The 14,299-nt window shown below is 56.0% G+C and overlaps 7 protein-coding genes across 7 annotated transcripts in view; 4 read left to right on the top strand and 3 right to left on the bottom strand.

Annotated features, from left to right (window-relative positions):
- GUITHDRAFT_103354 (hypothetical protein) overlaps window positions 1-913 on the top strand; it is a gene marked incomplete at both ends in the record, with an annotated part of 5,718 nt that extends 4,805 nt beyond the window's left edge. Inside the window, 5 exons of the mRNA XM_005837685.1 lie at window positions 144-198; window positions 551-585; window positions 633-689; window positions 742-822; window positions 878-913. Coding sequence (XP_005837742.1) covers window positions 144-198; window positions 551-585; window positions 633-689; window positions 742-822; window positions 878-913 — 264 coding nt within the window. The remainder of the gene's footprint in view (window positions 1-143; window positions 199-550; window positions 586-632; window positions 690-741; window positions 823-877) is intronic.
- Window positions 914-1,351: 438 nt separating this feature from the next.
- On the top strand, window positions 1,352-2,070 carry GUITHDRAFT_103353 (hypothetical protein; the record flags this gene model as incomplete). The annotated part of the gene is made up of 3 exons (XM_005837684.1): window positions 1,352-1,699; window positions 1,741-1,911; window positions 1,963-2,070. The coding sequence occupies 3 exons, from the start codon at window positions 1,352-1,354 to the stop codon at window positions 2,068-2,070; spliced, it is 627 nt and encodes a 208-aa protein (XP_005837741.1).
- A 255-nt stretch (window positions 2,071-2,325) lies between these two features.
- Window positions 2,326-3,621, bottom strand: GUITHDRAFT_161708 (hypothetical protein; the record flags this gene model as incomplete). Its single annotated transcript, XM_005837683.1, has 2 exons — window positions 3,048-3,621; window positions 2,326-2,992 (listed from the first exon to the last, which is right to left on the bottom strand). Exons 1-2 carry the CDS (start codon window positions 3,164-3,166, stop codon window positions 2,326-2,328), a joined length of 786 nt encoding a protein of 261 aa, XP_005837740.1. The 5' UTR covers window positions 3,167-3,621.
- A 1,528-nt stretch (window positions 3,622-5,149) lies between these two features.
- GUITHDRAFT_61037 (hypothetical protein) lies at window positions 5,150-5,356 on the top strand (the record flags this gene model as incomplete). The annotated part of the gene is made up of 1 exon (XM_005837682.1): window positions 5,150-5,356. A coding segment is annotated over one exon (207 nt), but the record flags the coding sequence as incomplete, so codon positions are not given.
- Window positions 5,357-6,230: 874 nt separating this feature from the next.
- GUITHDRAFT_161707 (hypothetical protein) lies at window positions 6,231-9,711 on the bottom strand (the record flags this gene model as incomplete). The annotated part of the gene is made up of 4 exons (XM_005837681.1): window positions 6,231-6,524; window positions 6,753-9,330; window positions 9,483-9,592; window positions 9,661-9,711. The coding sequence occupies 4 exons, from the start codon at window positions 9,709-9,711 to the stop codon at window positions 6,348-6,350; spliced, it is 2,916 nt and encodes a 971-aa protein (XP_005837738.1). The 3' UTR covers window positions 6,231-6,347.
- An 878-nt stretch (window positions 9,712-10,589) lies between these two features.
- On the bottom strand, window positions 10,590-11,741 carry GUITHDRAFT_134879 (hypothetical protein; the record flags this gene model as incomplete). Its single annotated transcript, XM_005837680.1, has 1 exon — window positions 10,590-11,741. The coding sequence occupies one exon, from the start codon at window positions 11,739-11,741 to the stop codon at window positions 10,590-10,592; it is 1,152 nt and encodes a 383-aa protein (XP_005837737.1).
- A 1,037-nt stretch (window positions 11,742-12,778) lies between these two features.
- GUITHDRAFT_103347 (hypothetical protein) lies at window positions 12,779-13,291 on the top strand (the record flags this gene model as incomplete). Its single annotated transcript, XM_005837679.1, has 2 exons — window positions 12,779-12,919; window positions 12,971-13,291. The coding sequence occupies 2 exons, from the start codon at window positions 12,779-12,781 to the stop codon at window positions 13,289-13,291; spliced, it is 462 nt and encodes a 153-aa protein (XP_005837736.1).
- Between the last annotated feature and the right edge of the window lie 1,008 nt (window positions 13,292-14,299).

The following is a 14,299-nucleotide window of genomic DNA, read 5'->3' as shown; positions in this document are numbered from 1 at the left end:
ACCTACCTACCTACCTCCTCCTCCTCCTCCTCCTCCTCCTCCTCCTCCTCCTCCTCCTTGCTGTTGTCAGATGGACTTCTGGAACAAGTTTGGCATCACAAGGCAAGCATAAAGGTGGCTCACAATTCATCTGACTGGAGCAGGAGTCGAAAGAAGTATCCTTCCTCCGCGACGCCTTCAACAAATATGACGCTGACGGTCCAAACTCCCCTCCCCTCTTCCCTCCTCTGTCTCTCCCTCCTTCATCCTCTCCCTCCTTCATCCTCTCCCTCCTCTGCTTCTCCCTCCTTCGTCGTCTGCCTCCTCTGCCTCTCCCTCCTTCGTCCTCTCCCATCCCTCCATCTTTCCTTCCTCGGCTCCTTGCTTACTCCGATCCTATTTCCTCATCGTTCTGATCCTTTTGATCCCCTTCCACTTTCCTGGCCTGATTACCCTCCTCTCCTCCTCCACCACCACCACCACCTCCTCCTCCATCCCTCCTCCTCCTCCTCCATCCCTCCTCCTCAGTCACTTCTCCTCTCCTCCCGCCCTCCCCTCATCGGCCCCGCAGGCTCCGGCTACATCGACCTTGAGGAGCTGCACGAGGTTCCCCTCCTCCACCGCCGCGAGGCAACAAGTGACTTCATGTTCAGCTCCTCAAGGATCTCGGGCACAACTACACTCTCAACGAGCTCCGCAGGATGATGAAGGTGACAGCGCTGTGTTCCGGTGCTCGGCTCGCTGACCCCAGGGCCCCTCCAGCTCATGGTGGAGGAGGAGAGCCTCGGGCTGGACTTCGAGCGTTTCACCTCTCTCACGCTGCGGCTTTCCTACTGGAACAAGGTCTCGCTCCAGCCTCGGAGCTCAGTAACGCCATTCAGCTGATCCCCTAGCTCAGGTCGGGGTCAAGGGTAGCACGGACTTGCATTTTTGACCCGGGAGACTCGAGGGAGGGGGGCCGGGGGAAGCGGGGGGGCACTGCCGCCTGTCGGAGCTGCCTCAGCCGGGACTCGGGACTCGGGATCATCCGATCATCTCAGCTGCCGCATCCGGCGGCGGCGACACTGTCCGATGATCATGGCATCGCTGTCCGAATAATGCATAAGTTAAAAATCAGTACGAGGACAATCAGGAGAGTCGAGGAGGCCCTTGACCCTGACACTGTCCGACTCGCACAGGCCGCATACGGCCACTCCGTGGCCCGGCCCGGCCGCCCCGGGCCCGGCGCCGACTCGGTGAGCGGCGGCAGCTTACTGAACTCATCACCCTCATCTCGGCCTTCAGTTGAAACCCCATGAGCCTGCCATGAGGAGAGGGAGAGAGCAGAAGGAACAGCAACCATGCAGGTCGACCAGAGCAACGTAGGGCAGCCATGACGACAACATCGTGGTATAGGAAGCAGCAGGAGCATGAGAGCTCCAAGGAGACGATATCGTTCTTGTTGAGGAGGAAGGACTTGGTGCAGACCAAGAATATCAGCAGGTTGACAACGAAGATCGTCTTCTCCTCTCTGGAGAGTGAGAAGACTTCAAAAAGCACGCAACCAGTACAAGATAAGTTTCGTAAGGCACCCAGACTCGCTGCAGAATTAGACACGCCAGGATCACAGCTCGATCCTTCGCATTCCCTTGTCTCCACATCAACAGGCAGCGCGTCTCCCAGCAAGCTCAGCTGGACTCACTACAGCAACACATCAGATTTCCGGAAAGGATTGAAGCAGGTACGTGGATGCGTCATCCTTCGCATCTCACGGTTTGATAGATTGGCAACATTGCACCTGCCCCGAGATTCTCTCAAAGAGAAGGAAAGGTGGTTAACAATCCACGGCACGGGGAAATCAACTTGTACAAAGCTCCCCAGGGTGAGATCCTGCTGGTTCAGAGCGGACCTGGGGAGGCGATTTCCAAGCTACCATTGAGATACGTGACAGAGGTAGGAGGTTGCTGGGGTTGATAGATGGCTGTACTCATCGTAGCCTTGCAGCTGGGGAGGGAATGGTTGCTTGCTGATCGGAAGAAGATTGCGGAAGAAGAGGATGCACACTTGCAGAAAAGAATGAAGGCCTACGAAGCTTTGCAACGGGGGGAATAAAACACAGCTCTCAAGCACTGGTCTGAGTTCAATTGAACAAACCGCTCCACACCCCTTGTGCTTGAGCAACATTTATGCTTTAAAATACATGTACTCTCAGTGCAGACTTCTACTTTCTCAACCTTAACGTGTCACTCTCTCCCTCTCGCGCGCTAATTTACATAAATCTATGAATTCCAATGAGGGGATAAAAACGATCTGCACTACAAGCCAGGGTTTCTATCAGAAGGATCCTCGCAATTGATCTGCAATCCTTCACTTGATTCCTGTCTGATTGAACATAGGCGTCATTTCCGTAACAGATTTCACGTCCTTCCCAATGGACGACAGAGGATTGGACAGGTCGTCCAGGAAAGCAGAAGCCCCTTGCCTGGTCCTCTCGATGAACTTGCTTATCCTCTTCCGATAGGATTGAGGACTCTTAGGCTGACTAGGCTGCACCTGCTCTTGGTTTGACTGGAACAAGGCCTTAGGAAGAGGAGGAGCAAGGATGAAGCCGTTGGCGACCAGTCGAAACGGTTCAGCGTAGGTTGTCTGCAGCTTGATCGATCTAATCACCGTCCACCTGACCCTGCAATTGGCAGGAGTCTTCAGCCACTGGCCTTCCTTGACCACCAGAGATTTCCCCATCGCCACTCCATCAGCGTTTGTGAGCGTCACGGCTACTTCCCCCTCGTGGACCCTGTGCCACTCCTCGTCGTTGTAAGTCAGTTCGATCGAGACGCCTTTGCCGCATGTCCAGATGGCCCTCGTGAGGTTTTTGTCTACTTGCTCAGACACAAGATTGCCTGTAAGCAGAGACATTCTCTGCTCGTCGCCTCCAACATTCTCATCAGACCGGCTCGATTTCAACTTGGGGAGCTGCCTGGCACAACGACGGAGTACCCTTGTAGGATGGCAGGGCACATCGATGCGCTCTGACCTGAGAGTGAGAGTCAGCACAGAGATCGCTACTCCTCTCCCAGAAAATTTCTCACCTCTGCCTCCCTGGTTCGTCCAAGTTGCAAGTGATACCACACAGGGAGCCCATGAACCCCGACACCAGATGGAGCGAAAGACTCGCGACGATCAAGAGAAGGACCGACTTGAACATCATCGTGAATAATCTTGTTTCAAGGGTTCAGAGCAATCGAAAATGAAGATCAATTGTTTTCTTGGGGGCCGTCACAAAAATCCGTAAGAATAAGTTCCGTCGGATGCTGGAAAGTGTATCCTTGACGTAAAAGCAAGCAGTCGAAAGTACATACACGACAAGACAGCAAAACTCGGATGAGATTTGATATCTCACGCAGATTCCTGCCCTATCTCTCTCGAAAGTGCGGCCGTCAACCGGGAGTCAGATTCTTGCAACTGCTCGGAGATAATGCTGGTCAAACCAGATCTGCAATGAGAAGCAGAAGAAAGAGAAAACCAATCCTGCTAGGATGGAGTCGGGGAGAGCACACTGAAGAAACAGAACTACAAGAGGGCAACGGTGAAGTTCAGGCTATTCGTACATTCGTTCCTGTTGCACCGCGCTCAGTCCTCTGGAGCACCATGGCGTCGGGGGACTGGTATAAGCGAATAATTGCCCCCTACTAGGGTAGGGGGTAATGACCCCACCCTCCAAACCATCAAATAACGATATTAATAGGGTAGGGTGTGTCAAAGTGTACATGTCTACCCCATGAAAATCAATTCCACAGGGAGGTAGAGGAATCTCCGGTGACCATGGATTAGGGTGGGGGTACTCTTTGTGTGGGTAGTACCCACAGAATTCCCTGGAGAAGGTAGGTACATTGGCGACATGGGGGTGGGGTAAGATTTGGCTGGGGACAATAATTGAGATGGTGGGTAGGGTATGTACTGAGAGTGTTGACCCACTGTCGTCAACAACAGGATCAATTATACCGGTATATTGTAGTGTTAATTCAAGGGTTATTTACATCAGGGGTGAGGACAACGATCCAAGTTCGAGCACAGAACGTATTGGCTCCTCGATGGGTGCATGTTGGTATTTTTGGACAACTGTTTCAAATATTTTATTTCAAATGTTCAAACTTGAACCATATATTATGAAAAATTATTTACAAATTCAAAATTTTACACCACACCGGAATTTCGAGCACGATTCGGACTATTTGGGTGGTGGGGTATCGAAAAATGGGTGGGTCCAGAAGATATGAAGTACCGGTGGTAAAAAGGCACGTCAAGTACAAAGGTAGGGAGGAGGCACACAGGGGTGGTAGGAGGCCGAAGGGTAGGAACCCCGGGAGCGCAGGGGTCGCAACGGCAAACCGCCGGACTAGTTCAGTGACTTGGCGGCAAGGTCCCGGGCCGGCGATCGGACTTGCCGGCCGGGCCGGCCGGTATGGCACAGGAGGCGGTCAGTCATTGAAGAGTGTCAACAACGTCACTCCCGGACATTCAAGGGGGTGGCCGCGATGGGCGGAAGCGGGAAAGACTAGATGGCAGAGAGACGAGGAGAGAGAGAGAGAGAGAGGAGAGGAGAGGAGAGGAGAGGAGAGACAGAGAGACAGAGACAGAGACAGAGACAAGGAGACAGAGACAGAGATGACAGAGAGAGAGAGAGAGAAGGAGGAGGAGGACTGCCAATCTTACTTGCTCTCCCGCAGATTATTCACGGAGTCTCCCTGCCTTGCTTTCTTCTTGGGGTGTTCATGGCATGTGACTTTGAGTGCCACATCACCAAGGGAAGATGAGGTAGGCGCGGAGAACGCTGAACGGGCTACTCGACTGCAGGGAGGTCGGCAGATCCTCTGCGATGGACAAGTTTCACATCACAATGCTCTGCCTGCTCCTGTGCCTGGTTGAAGCGCTCTCGCTGAAGAGAGGTGGATGCAGCATGCCCGCATGTGACCGCTCCCTCTTGAGCGCAGGAGCGGTCACTCCGGGAGGAAGCAACATTGCGGCCAGCAGCGCTGCCATGAGGCTGCGGGGAGGGCACGGAGACATCCACAATCAGAGGACGCTGCTGTCAGCGGCGAGGGACGGGGAGCTGTCTCGTTGCGCAGAGATCATCTGCAAGGGAACGAACCCAAACTTCCTGCTGGAGTCGGAGGACCACCTGCTGCAGGTGTCTCCCCTACACATCGCGTCCCTGGCGGGGCACGTGGAGGTGGTGCAGAAGCTGGTGGAGCTGGGAGCTGTGGTGAACATGGGGAACAAGAAGGGGTACTCGCCGTTGCACTGCGCCGCCCTGATGGGAAACCTGGAAACGTGCAAGAGGCTCGTGGCACTCGGAGCTGATCTGGGGGCGACCGACATCTACGGCGACCAGCCTGTGGATCGTGCGGAGCAAGCAGAGTGAGTGAGGGAGGGCGAAGGGGAGGGGGGATGAAGAGCATGATGGGAGAGGGGCAAGGGAGGAGTGGGAAGGAGGGGAGGAGGAGCCGTAGAGGAGAGGCTGAAGGGCGGGGCAGGTTCAAGGACACAGGGAAGTGGCTGGCGGAGGAGATGAACATGAAGCATATTCGAAGGCAGTGGGGAGGATATTCGATCCCCAACGGCATGCAGGAACTGCTGAACGAGCCGGAAAAGGTAACAGCAGGAAGAGGGAAGGAGAACGGAAGAGGAGGGAAGGAGGAGAAGGAAGAGGAGGGAAAGCAGAGGAAGGGAGATGGTGAGGGCAAGGCAGAGGGTGGGAAGGGTGATGCAGTGGTGCTCACGGAACTGATAGCAGGAAAGGATACTGAGCGACTCTCCTGTCGACCTCATCCCAAGATTTATGCTAGATGCGGAGGGAACGGTGCTGCCGGAGTACAGGCCGGTGGCCGAGCTCGTCCAGTCGGTGAGGATATGGAGACAGGGAGGGAGGGGAGGAAGGAAGGAGTGTACGTAAAGGTGGAGGAAGGATGGAGTATATGTAGAGCAGGAGGAGGAAGGGGCAGAGGGGGGGGGGGGAAGAGATTGCTTGTTCTGACGTCATCGCAGAAACGCGAGATGATCGAGCGGAGGGGAGAGAAAGTCACGAGCTTCGAAAGGCTGCTGGAGGTGAGGAGTGCTGCTGCTGCTCTTCTCCCTCTCCACATCTTCCCCCCCCCCTTGCCTTGTCCCCGTCCTGTTCCTCACTGACCGGCTGATCAGCTTGTCAAGCTCGACGAGGAGCACAAGATCGAGGGGATGCTGTGTGCCAACCAAAAGGAGGACGAGTTTGACCTGAAGCTCTAAGGATTTACCTACCTCCAGCACATCCTTCCTCCTAGATCCTCCTCCTCCTCCTCCTCCTCCTCCTCCTTTTCCTCTTCCTCCTACTACTGCTGGTCTACGTCTTCAGGCTAGGCTAGCATGCTGGGCAACTCGAAGGCGGCTGGTCCATCCCCATAGACGGGGAACGGACGAGAAATCATCTCGATCGCTGGGCCTCCACAGAGAGGGCAATCGGCAGCCAGCAAGTCATCCAGCTCCGCCTGAAGTCTCTCGAGACCTCCTGTATCACTAGTTGTCTCCCTTCCCTGCTCGTCACAGTTAAAGTTTTGCTTCAGCCCGCCTCCTTCCTCCCCTCCCTTCACCTTCTCTTACTTTTCGTTTCCTGCACCCCCAGCACTTCACCCTCCTTCCTCATTTCCTCCTTCCCACTCCCCTCCTCCTCTAGTCCTCCCTTCCTCCTCCCACATCACCAATCTCGCCAGTTTCATCAACCTCCCCTAACCCCATCTTCCCTCCAACAACAAATCCCTCACCTGCTTCTGTCCGGCCGCAATGGCAGCCTTCAGCTCCACCACCCTCCTCCTGTCGCTCTCCCCCAGCATCTCCCGCATCATCCACTCCTCCTGGCACGAGATGTGGAACGCGTGCTGGCAGGGGAAGAGGAACAGCGCAGACGCGAGGACCGGCGTCCTGCAGAAGCAGCACTTCTGGTTGCTCTCCACGAACCCGAAGCGTCCTCGGAGGTCGTTGATGTCCTTGCGGATCAGCTCCGAGCTCTTCGTCGCCTCCTCCATCCCCCTCTTGAGCTCCTCGATGTGCCTGTGGTAGTCCTCCAGCGACGCGCAGATCGCCTCCTTGAAGTCGTCGATGAGGGTGAAGTCGGGAAAGAAAGGCAACACGTCCTCGATCCGCAGGATATCCGTCTGGTTGATGAACTCCATGGCCTTCTTCACGTCCTTCTCCTCCTCGATCACATACCTCGCTATCCTCAGCCACAGCCTCTTCCGCAGATCGTCGTCACCCTCCACTTTGTCTGCGTTGATCTTGGCCAGCTCGATGTCCTGCAGCTCGATCGCCAGGTCGACCGCCTGCTCGAACTGTCCCAGGCTCGACAGGATGTTGACGCAAGCTTCCTGCTTCCCCGACGTTTGACACGCCCGCATCGCATGCTGTAGGTCGATGATTCCTCCCTCCCCGCCGTACTCCGCCAGGAAGCTCAGCATCGCACCCTCGTCCTCCTCCTGAGCCAGAAGGCTGACGAGGTAGTTCACCACCGTCGGGTCAGAGACCTTGAGGTTTCTCACGCAGTGCTGGAGGAAGCGCAGCCCCTGGTTGGCCTTGTGTCCGGGGGGGTTGTTCTTGGGGTCATAGCGCATGAGGGCCGGGATGAGGCGGCGAGGGTCGAGGAAAAGAGGGTCCGAGCGGGTGGCGTTGATCCAGGCGTTGGTGGTGCCGACGGGCGAGTGCTGCATGAGGGAAGGGGAGTGGAGGTAGTAGAGGGAGGCATCGTTGCTCTTACTCAGTGCCTCCAGCGCCTTGGTCCACTCTCTCCTCTGCATGTAGTGCGAGATGACTCGTTCGTGGTCCCCGTTCAGCTCAGCGTAGTAGAGCATGACGTCGAGCCTCCCGTGGTTGAGGATGAGCTGGTACGTCGTGATCGGGTCCAAGTTCGCCACGTTGTCTTGCAGGAAGTGGCGAAATTCGTCGAGCTGGAGCCCGTAGTCCTCAGCCGACCCCTGCTCCTTGACAGTGTTGAGCTTGTCCAGGTATTTCTCGCACAGCCAAGTGCAGATCATGGTCAGCTGCGCCTTGTCTGTGGTCTTCATATGGTCCAGCTTGTCCGAGAGGTACCGCTTGAGCGCGTCCTTCTCCTCCAGGTTGATGAACTTCAAGCAGATCTCTTCGAAGCTCCTCCTCGTCTTGGCGTAGATGGACGCCGCGAGCTCCCACTGCCGCTCGTTGAAGTAGTGGTCCGCCTGCGCCGTCAGCACCTTCTCCCTCTGCTCCAGGTTCTGGCAGTACTGCAGGGCAGTGTCGTACTGTCCCTTCTGCAAGTAGCAGCGCCAGATGTTCTGATCTTCCCCGGTGATCATCACTTCGTTCACCATGTAGTCCGCGTATACCCATATCCTCCCTGAAGCCCCGTCCTGCACCATCCCCTTCATGTCCCCGTAGATCTGGCGCGAGGTGAACTGGTACTCCCACGCCAGCTCCTGCGTCAGCTGGTTGATGATCTGCAGCCTATCTCCGAAGAGGATGAACCAGTGGAACTCCGAGCAGAGGATCCCGATGGGAGGAGAGGGGACTTTGTTGGAGTAGGGGATCAGCTTGTAGTCGAAGATGATGCTGTCGCCGACGTTCTGACTTCCAAAGCTGAAGCTACCCGAGTACAGTCCGGGGCCCGTCAACCACACGAACGACGTTGCCCTCCCGTTCCCCTTGCGGAAGAAGTGGAGCTCGCTGTAATCGAGGTCTCCTGGGAGCTCGATGAAGGCTGGCGCCGAGGTGTACTGAGCGAAGAGAGCATCGAATGTGGGGCCTCCGATAAACTCGTAGTACCTTGTCGGGGTCGCTGCCATGACGAAGTACCTTCTCGTGCTCTCGCTCACCGACTTGGCGGAGGGAGGGAAGATCTCGCACTGCAGCCCACAGATCGGCTGCCCGGCATCGCGCAAGCTGAAGATTTCCTTCCAGTACTTCTCCTTCCCGTCTAGGATGCTTGCCTTGAAGATGCAGCCAGTGCTTGTGCCCACCATGATCACACCCGTACTGACGTCATCTCCGTTCTCCCTGTCCCAGCACACCGACTCTATCCTCGCTCCCTTCGCCATCAACAGCAGCTTTGGCCGCAGGTTGCGGGAGGCCTGGATGTACCAGTTCTCTCCCTGGTTGCCCCCGACGATCAAGTGCGACCCGGACGGATCCACATGAACCTTGAAGATGATGTCGTTCCGACCCTTGTCAATGACAATCTCATGCTCCTCTCCGTTCAACAGGTTCCACCGCACGAGGCGGCCGCGATCAGTCGCCAGGTAAAGGACCTGGCCGGCAGATGCGACATGCTTGATCTTAGCTCCTCCATACTGCTTTGCCTTCCAAGACGAATTTTGCCTGTCAGGGCAGCAAGAGTAAGTCTCCTTCAAACCTCGCAGGGGGCTGAAAGCAGGACTGAGAGAGCAGAGGGAAGGGATTGAAAATCACTCGTTCAAGTCCTCAGTCAAGCGTCTAGCAGCAACAACCGGAGCTCTCTCACTCAAACTCACAATGAGAATATGGAGTTCGCAGGATTCAGCGCAGCTTTTCCTGTGTACTCATCCTCAGTGGTCAGACCACCATCGTCGTCGTCGTCAGGGTCTTCGTCAGACTGTCCTCCCTGCAAAACCGCGACCGAGTCAGGACCGCGTTCCTTTGAAGCAAAGGATTGAAACAACAGCTGCTTACCGCAGTGTTGTATGGATTGTAGAGGTACTCCTCTTCATCGAGCAGATCCATTCACAGGGCGGGTGAAGGTCGACTAAAGAGCCATGTTAGACGCACGGCCAATTCATCTCGGGTTTCCTCTCATGGTCTAATGGAAATCTCAAGATGCTCACACTCACACTCAACAAGTGAGCACAGGCTTCTGACTGTCTCAAGTTTCACGAGTCTGCCATGCTCTAGAAACCTTGCCCGATCTACACGCAACAATGGTCTCCCTCGCAGTATCTGACCGTTTCATTTCCTTCCTCTCCTCTTCCTCTCCTCTTCCTCTCCTCCTCCGCTCCTCTTCTGTCTCTACTCGAAGCCTCTGCGGCTCTCTTCCTCCCCTCCTCCCTTCCTTTGCGTATCCCAGCGCCCAGTGCGGCAGCATGGCGTCAGCTCAAAGTTAACTAAAACAATGTTGCCACTCATAGTCCCCGCCGCCGCCGCCGGGCCGGGCCGTGCCAGGCCCGGCCCGGCCGGGCGAGTCAGGCCGGGTCCTCAGTCCCGGCTCGCCGGTCGCGCGCAAGCCTCCTCTCCTGACCAGTGTTGAGCCCCCGCCGCTGATCGCCGCTGTGGGGGCAGTGTCCATCATAGGGCGCCTTATATTTGTTCGAGGAGTGAACTCTCCTGAAATGTGCGGCCGGGCAGTGCTGAAAATGTGTTGAGAAAAATTCGGGAAAGTGAAATTTTTCCGTGGCAGCACACTTCCGAGTTCCAGCGCCCACAGTTCGTCGGAACTCCAGCGGACTCGAAGCCTCAATGATGTTTCATGTTCGCGTTCAGTTCATTGACTATCATTACATAGCATTCCGCACAATCATTACATAGCATTCCGCTATCATTACATAGTATCACATGATTCCGGCGGGCCACCCGCTGTGCCGCAACGGCACTCTAAGCTCTGCCACTCAGTCGATGAAGTTGGAACTTCGGGCACCATGGCGGCTGGACGCCGCGCCATGGCTGCCATGGTCACGGTCGCTTTTCACCTCGCCCAGTTGGTTTGAGATGGCGATGATTTGATTGAGTAGACTCGCATGTCCGGGCATCAAGTAGGAGCTTATCAAAGTCTCCAGGGCTCCTCTGACTCGATTCCACTTGCTCCGGAACTCTCCATCTGCTGTCCTCCATGCCGAGTGAGTGAAATCATTCCCTGCGTTCCTGAGCTCCTCGATTGCAGCCACTGCCTTCGAGTCATGGACGTACCGGGGGCTGACGATGAGGAGATGGGATAGCACGTCGATGTCCCATTCATCGACATGCCCTTGTTCAAGCTCGTCGAGCATGCTCCTCGACCACTTTCCTCGAGCTTCATTGCTCATACTCTCAGCAATTTCTCGTCCGGACTTCAGGGTCAACGCTTTGTTCGTGCTTGACTTGTAGACGTGCCTGAGGACGTTTGCTAGCACGTTGGTGCCCATGGTCAGCAGCAGCTTCATGCTCGAGCTTGGGTTGTCGGTTCCGAACTCTTCCATGGCTGTATCAAAGCGTTTAAACTGTTCTGCAGAGGATCTGAGAGGCGTCATATGGAATACACCACGCGCTAAAGGTGCTCGAAAGGGGTGTAGTGAGGGGTTCTGGTTGTACTCGAATTCCATATCGTTGATAGAAGCACTTTGCTGTGTGCTTGATGCAAATCTTTCCTCTCTGGCGGGATCTACCAGTTTATCGCAGATCATGTTGTTGGAGGAGAACTTCACTCCTGTCGCAGACTGAAAAGACAACATCGTTGCAGAGGAAGCCGGTGGAGAGTCGAACACATTCAGGCTCGATGATTGCCACGTACCACCTCCTGTGACGCAGTGCCGGCGTTTCTTCGCTCTTGAGCCTATCATGGTCTTGCTAGTGGCGACTTTCACGATCTTGGGTCTGGACGGAGCGACAACAGCTGTGCTGGAGCTCATGAAGGCATTGGGCCTCTTTCCCGAGGAACCTGCTGCAGGATTCGATGCAGGAGCCGGTGAGGAGATGTCGCTGCTGTTGAGGCCCGAGAAGCAAAAGAGGGAGGAGCTGCTCGGAGCCAAGGGTGCGGAGGAGGGGGGATCCAACGTGGACCACATGCTGTCTCCGAGGCCCTGCCTCGAGTTGTAGGTTTGCCCCATCGGAAGCGCCCACCCCTTCCATGGCCTCTCAGTCCACCGGGTAGTCCTTCAGCTGGGAACTTTCAGTGCTCCCGGAGCGTACGCCGGTGACCGTTGAACTAGGCCGCCCTGAGGGCCGGGCCCGGCGGGCCGGGAGCCTTGAGTTGTCACGCCGTTCTTTACTCAAAGTTACTGAAGTTAAAGATCAGTACGAGGACAATCAGGATAGTACGGTCGAGGAGGCTTGACCCTGACACTGTCGCACTGGCCGCCGTTATTGAATCGGCCCGGGCCGGGCCGGACGGGTGCGGCCACTGAGTCGGAGTCCAGGCTGGCACTGCTGCTGAGTCTGGCAGTGCCGCCGCGGCCGCGCCGGGACCGTCATGCGGCGGCTGGACCGTGATGTCCGACCGGGTCCGACTTCAGGCTTCGAGCCGCGGCTGACCGTACTCATAGCGCCTGACGACTTGTGACGGGCCGGGCCCGTCACGGTCACGCACATCAGTGACCATGGTCTGATTCATCGATGATCGATGATTTCGGTCATCATCGTCACGGGCCAGTAGCAGGAGCAAACGGCTGGCCTTGATCCGGGGAGAAAACCAGGGGAGGAGAGCAGATATGACCGAGAGTCCATCACTAGAACCTCAGCTCCGCTCCGAGGGGGCTATTCCTCCAGATATTCTCCGTGGCTCCGTTCCGTGTCAGCCATTCCCCCGATTGGCTCTCATATCACATCGGTTGCTGTGGTAAGATTCTCATCTCGCAACGCTTCCAGTTCATTAAAACTTTTTGCATTTCCACCAGTTATCTCACGCTCCCCCGTCCTTCCCTCCCCCGTCCTTCCCTCCACCGCCCTACTAAAGCTTGTAGCCTCCAGCCTCCTGACCAGATTTCTAAAACTTCTTGCATCCCTGTTCTCGTATCATCCCTCAAGGATTCATTCTGCCCCCTGCTCCTCGTAATATCCTACACCCGGCTACAGTACCAGCGCCAGCACACCAGCGTTGATTGTTATGGCTAACATAGACCAACTCAACTCCGTCCTCATCCAAGCGCGCCCCCGTGCTTCACATCGTCGTGATCATATCCGCCTCGACCTTTCCACAGTCTCTTCACTCTACCATCTCAAGCAAGTCGAAGCTGCAAAGCTCCTGGTAAGCCTTCCTTGCCGTGAGTGTGAAAGAGGAGCTGACGAGACTGGGCAGGGGATCTCACTCACCTCTCTCAAGAGCGGATGCAGAAGGCTGGGGATAGAGCGATGGCCCTATCGGCGGGAGATGAACAAACGTCTGGTCGCTAATGATAGCATGTTACTCCAAGACGGTGCGAGAGGGACTGAGGTAGAGATGGCAGAGGCAAGCCAAGCCGAGCCCGAGCCCGAGCCCGAGCCCGAGCCTGGGCAAAAAGTGGAAGAGCTTGGAACAAATCGGATGGAGGGAGATTGGCTCAATTGGTACATGTCATTTCCGATCGAGGATGCTTTGAACTTGGAGGAATGCGATTTGACGAATGTCTTGAATGTATAAACCTAGCGATCAGAAGCACAGCATTTTTTTATTTTTCGTAAAGCTTCAACAATGAGGAAGCACACTAAATTGATTTGTGTTTATTTGAACGAGACAAGTACCGCACGGCTGACTGTCAAGCTCTTCGGTGGTACCGGACCTTGCTCGCAAGCTGGAACCAGCGGTGCAGAGGACGATTCGTGCTAATCGTAATGTATATGCTCAGCAAGTCCCGCCCAAGGCTTTTCTTCCCATCATCGCCAGCACTGATAGACTCCTGCAAGATGACGCGTTGAGCTTTGTGTGGTGGCTGCGGCCAACGGTGCGCGCGGCGCCGTACCGTACTAGCCCGGGAAACGGCAGCGTTGTATGGTCTCTCGACTTCGCATGATTTATCAGGTGATCCAACTTGTAAACGAATCTGGTCCAAGATCTGCTGCTATTACGAGGGAATCTGCAGTCACGGAGCAGTCAGCAGCATGAGGGTTGGTTCTCTCTGTCTCTTCTCTACTCGAGGCCGTACGGTAGCCTGCGGTACGGTACCGTGGTAGTGGCCCTGTCACACTGGCAGCCGCCAGCAATGGGCCGGCCACAGGGACGGTCAAGCCTCCTCGAATAACGCGGCTCTAATTGACCGTGACCGCACAGTGTCAGGGGCAAGCCTCCTCCCGGCGAGGCTACTCCCGTTCCGAGTACCGGACTCCGGCGAAGTACAGCCTTGAATCATGAATCGGACCCGCCGTCGGCGGTAGCACCGGGCCCAACTTAGTTCCGGGCGCGGGCCGCCGGGGGCGGGGGGGGGGGGGGGGGGGGGGGGCCCGCGACACGTACGTACGTTACGTAGAGAAAGCATACGAGAAGCTGCGGATAGCAAAGGAATGCCTGACCAAGGAAGACACCAGGGGCCCGTACGTTCGAGAGCACGTCAAGTGCGTCAGGATGGAGAAGAACGAGGATGCCATCAAGGGACAGGATGTAGTAGGGACTGCTGAGAGGTGCTCCCGTGCCTGCTCAATTTTTCTCTGGTCC

This window comes from Guillardia theta (genome assembly GCF_000315625.1).
Source record: "Guillardia theta CCMP2712 unplaced genomic scaffold GUITHscaffold_13, whole genome shotgun sequence".
Taxonomy (NCBI): domain Eukaryota; class Cryptophyceae; order Pyrenomonadales; family Geminigeraceae; genus Guillardia; species Guillardia theta.
The sequence above is the reverse complement of the archived record's forward strand: the minus strand, read 5'-3'. Positions and strand labels throughout refer to the sequence as shown.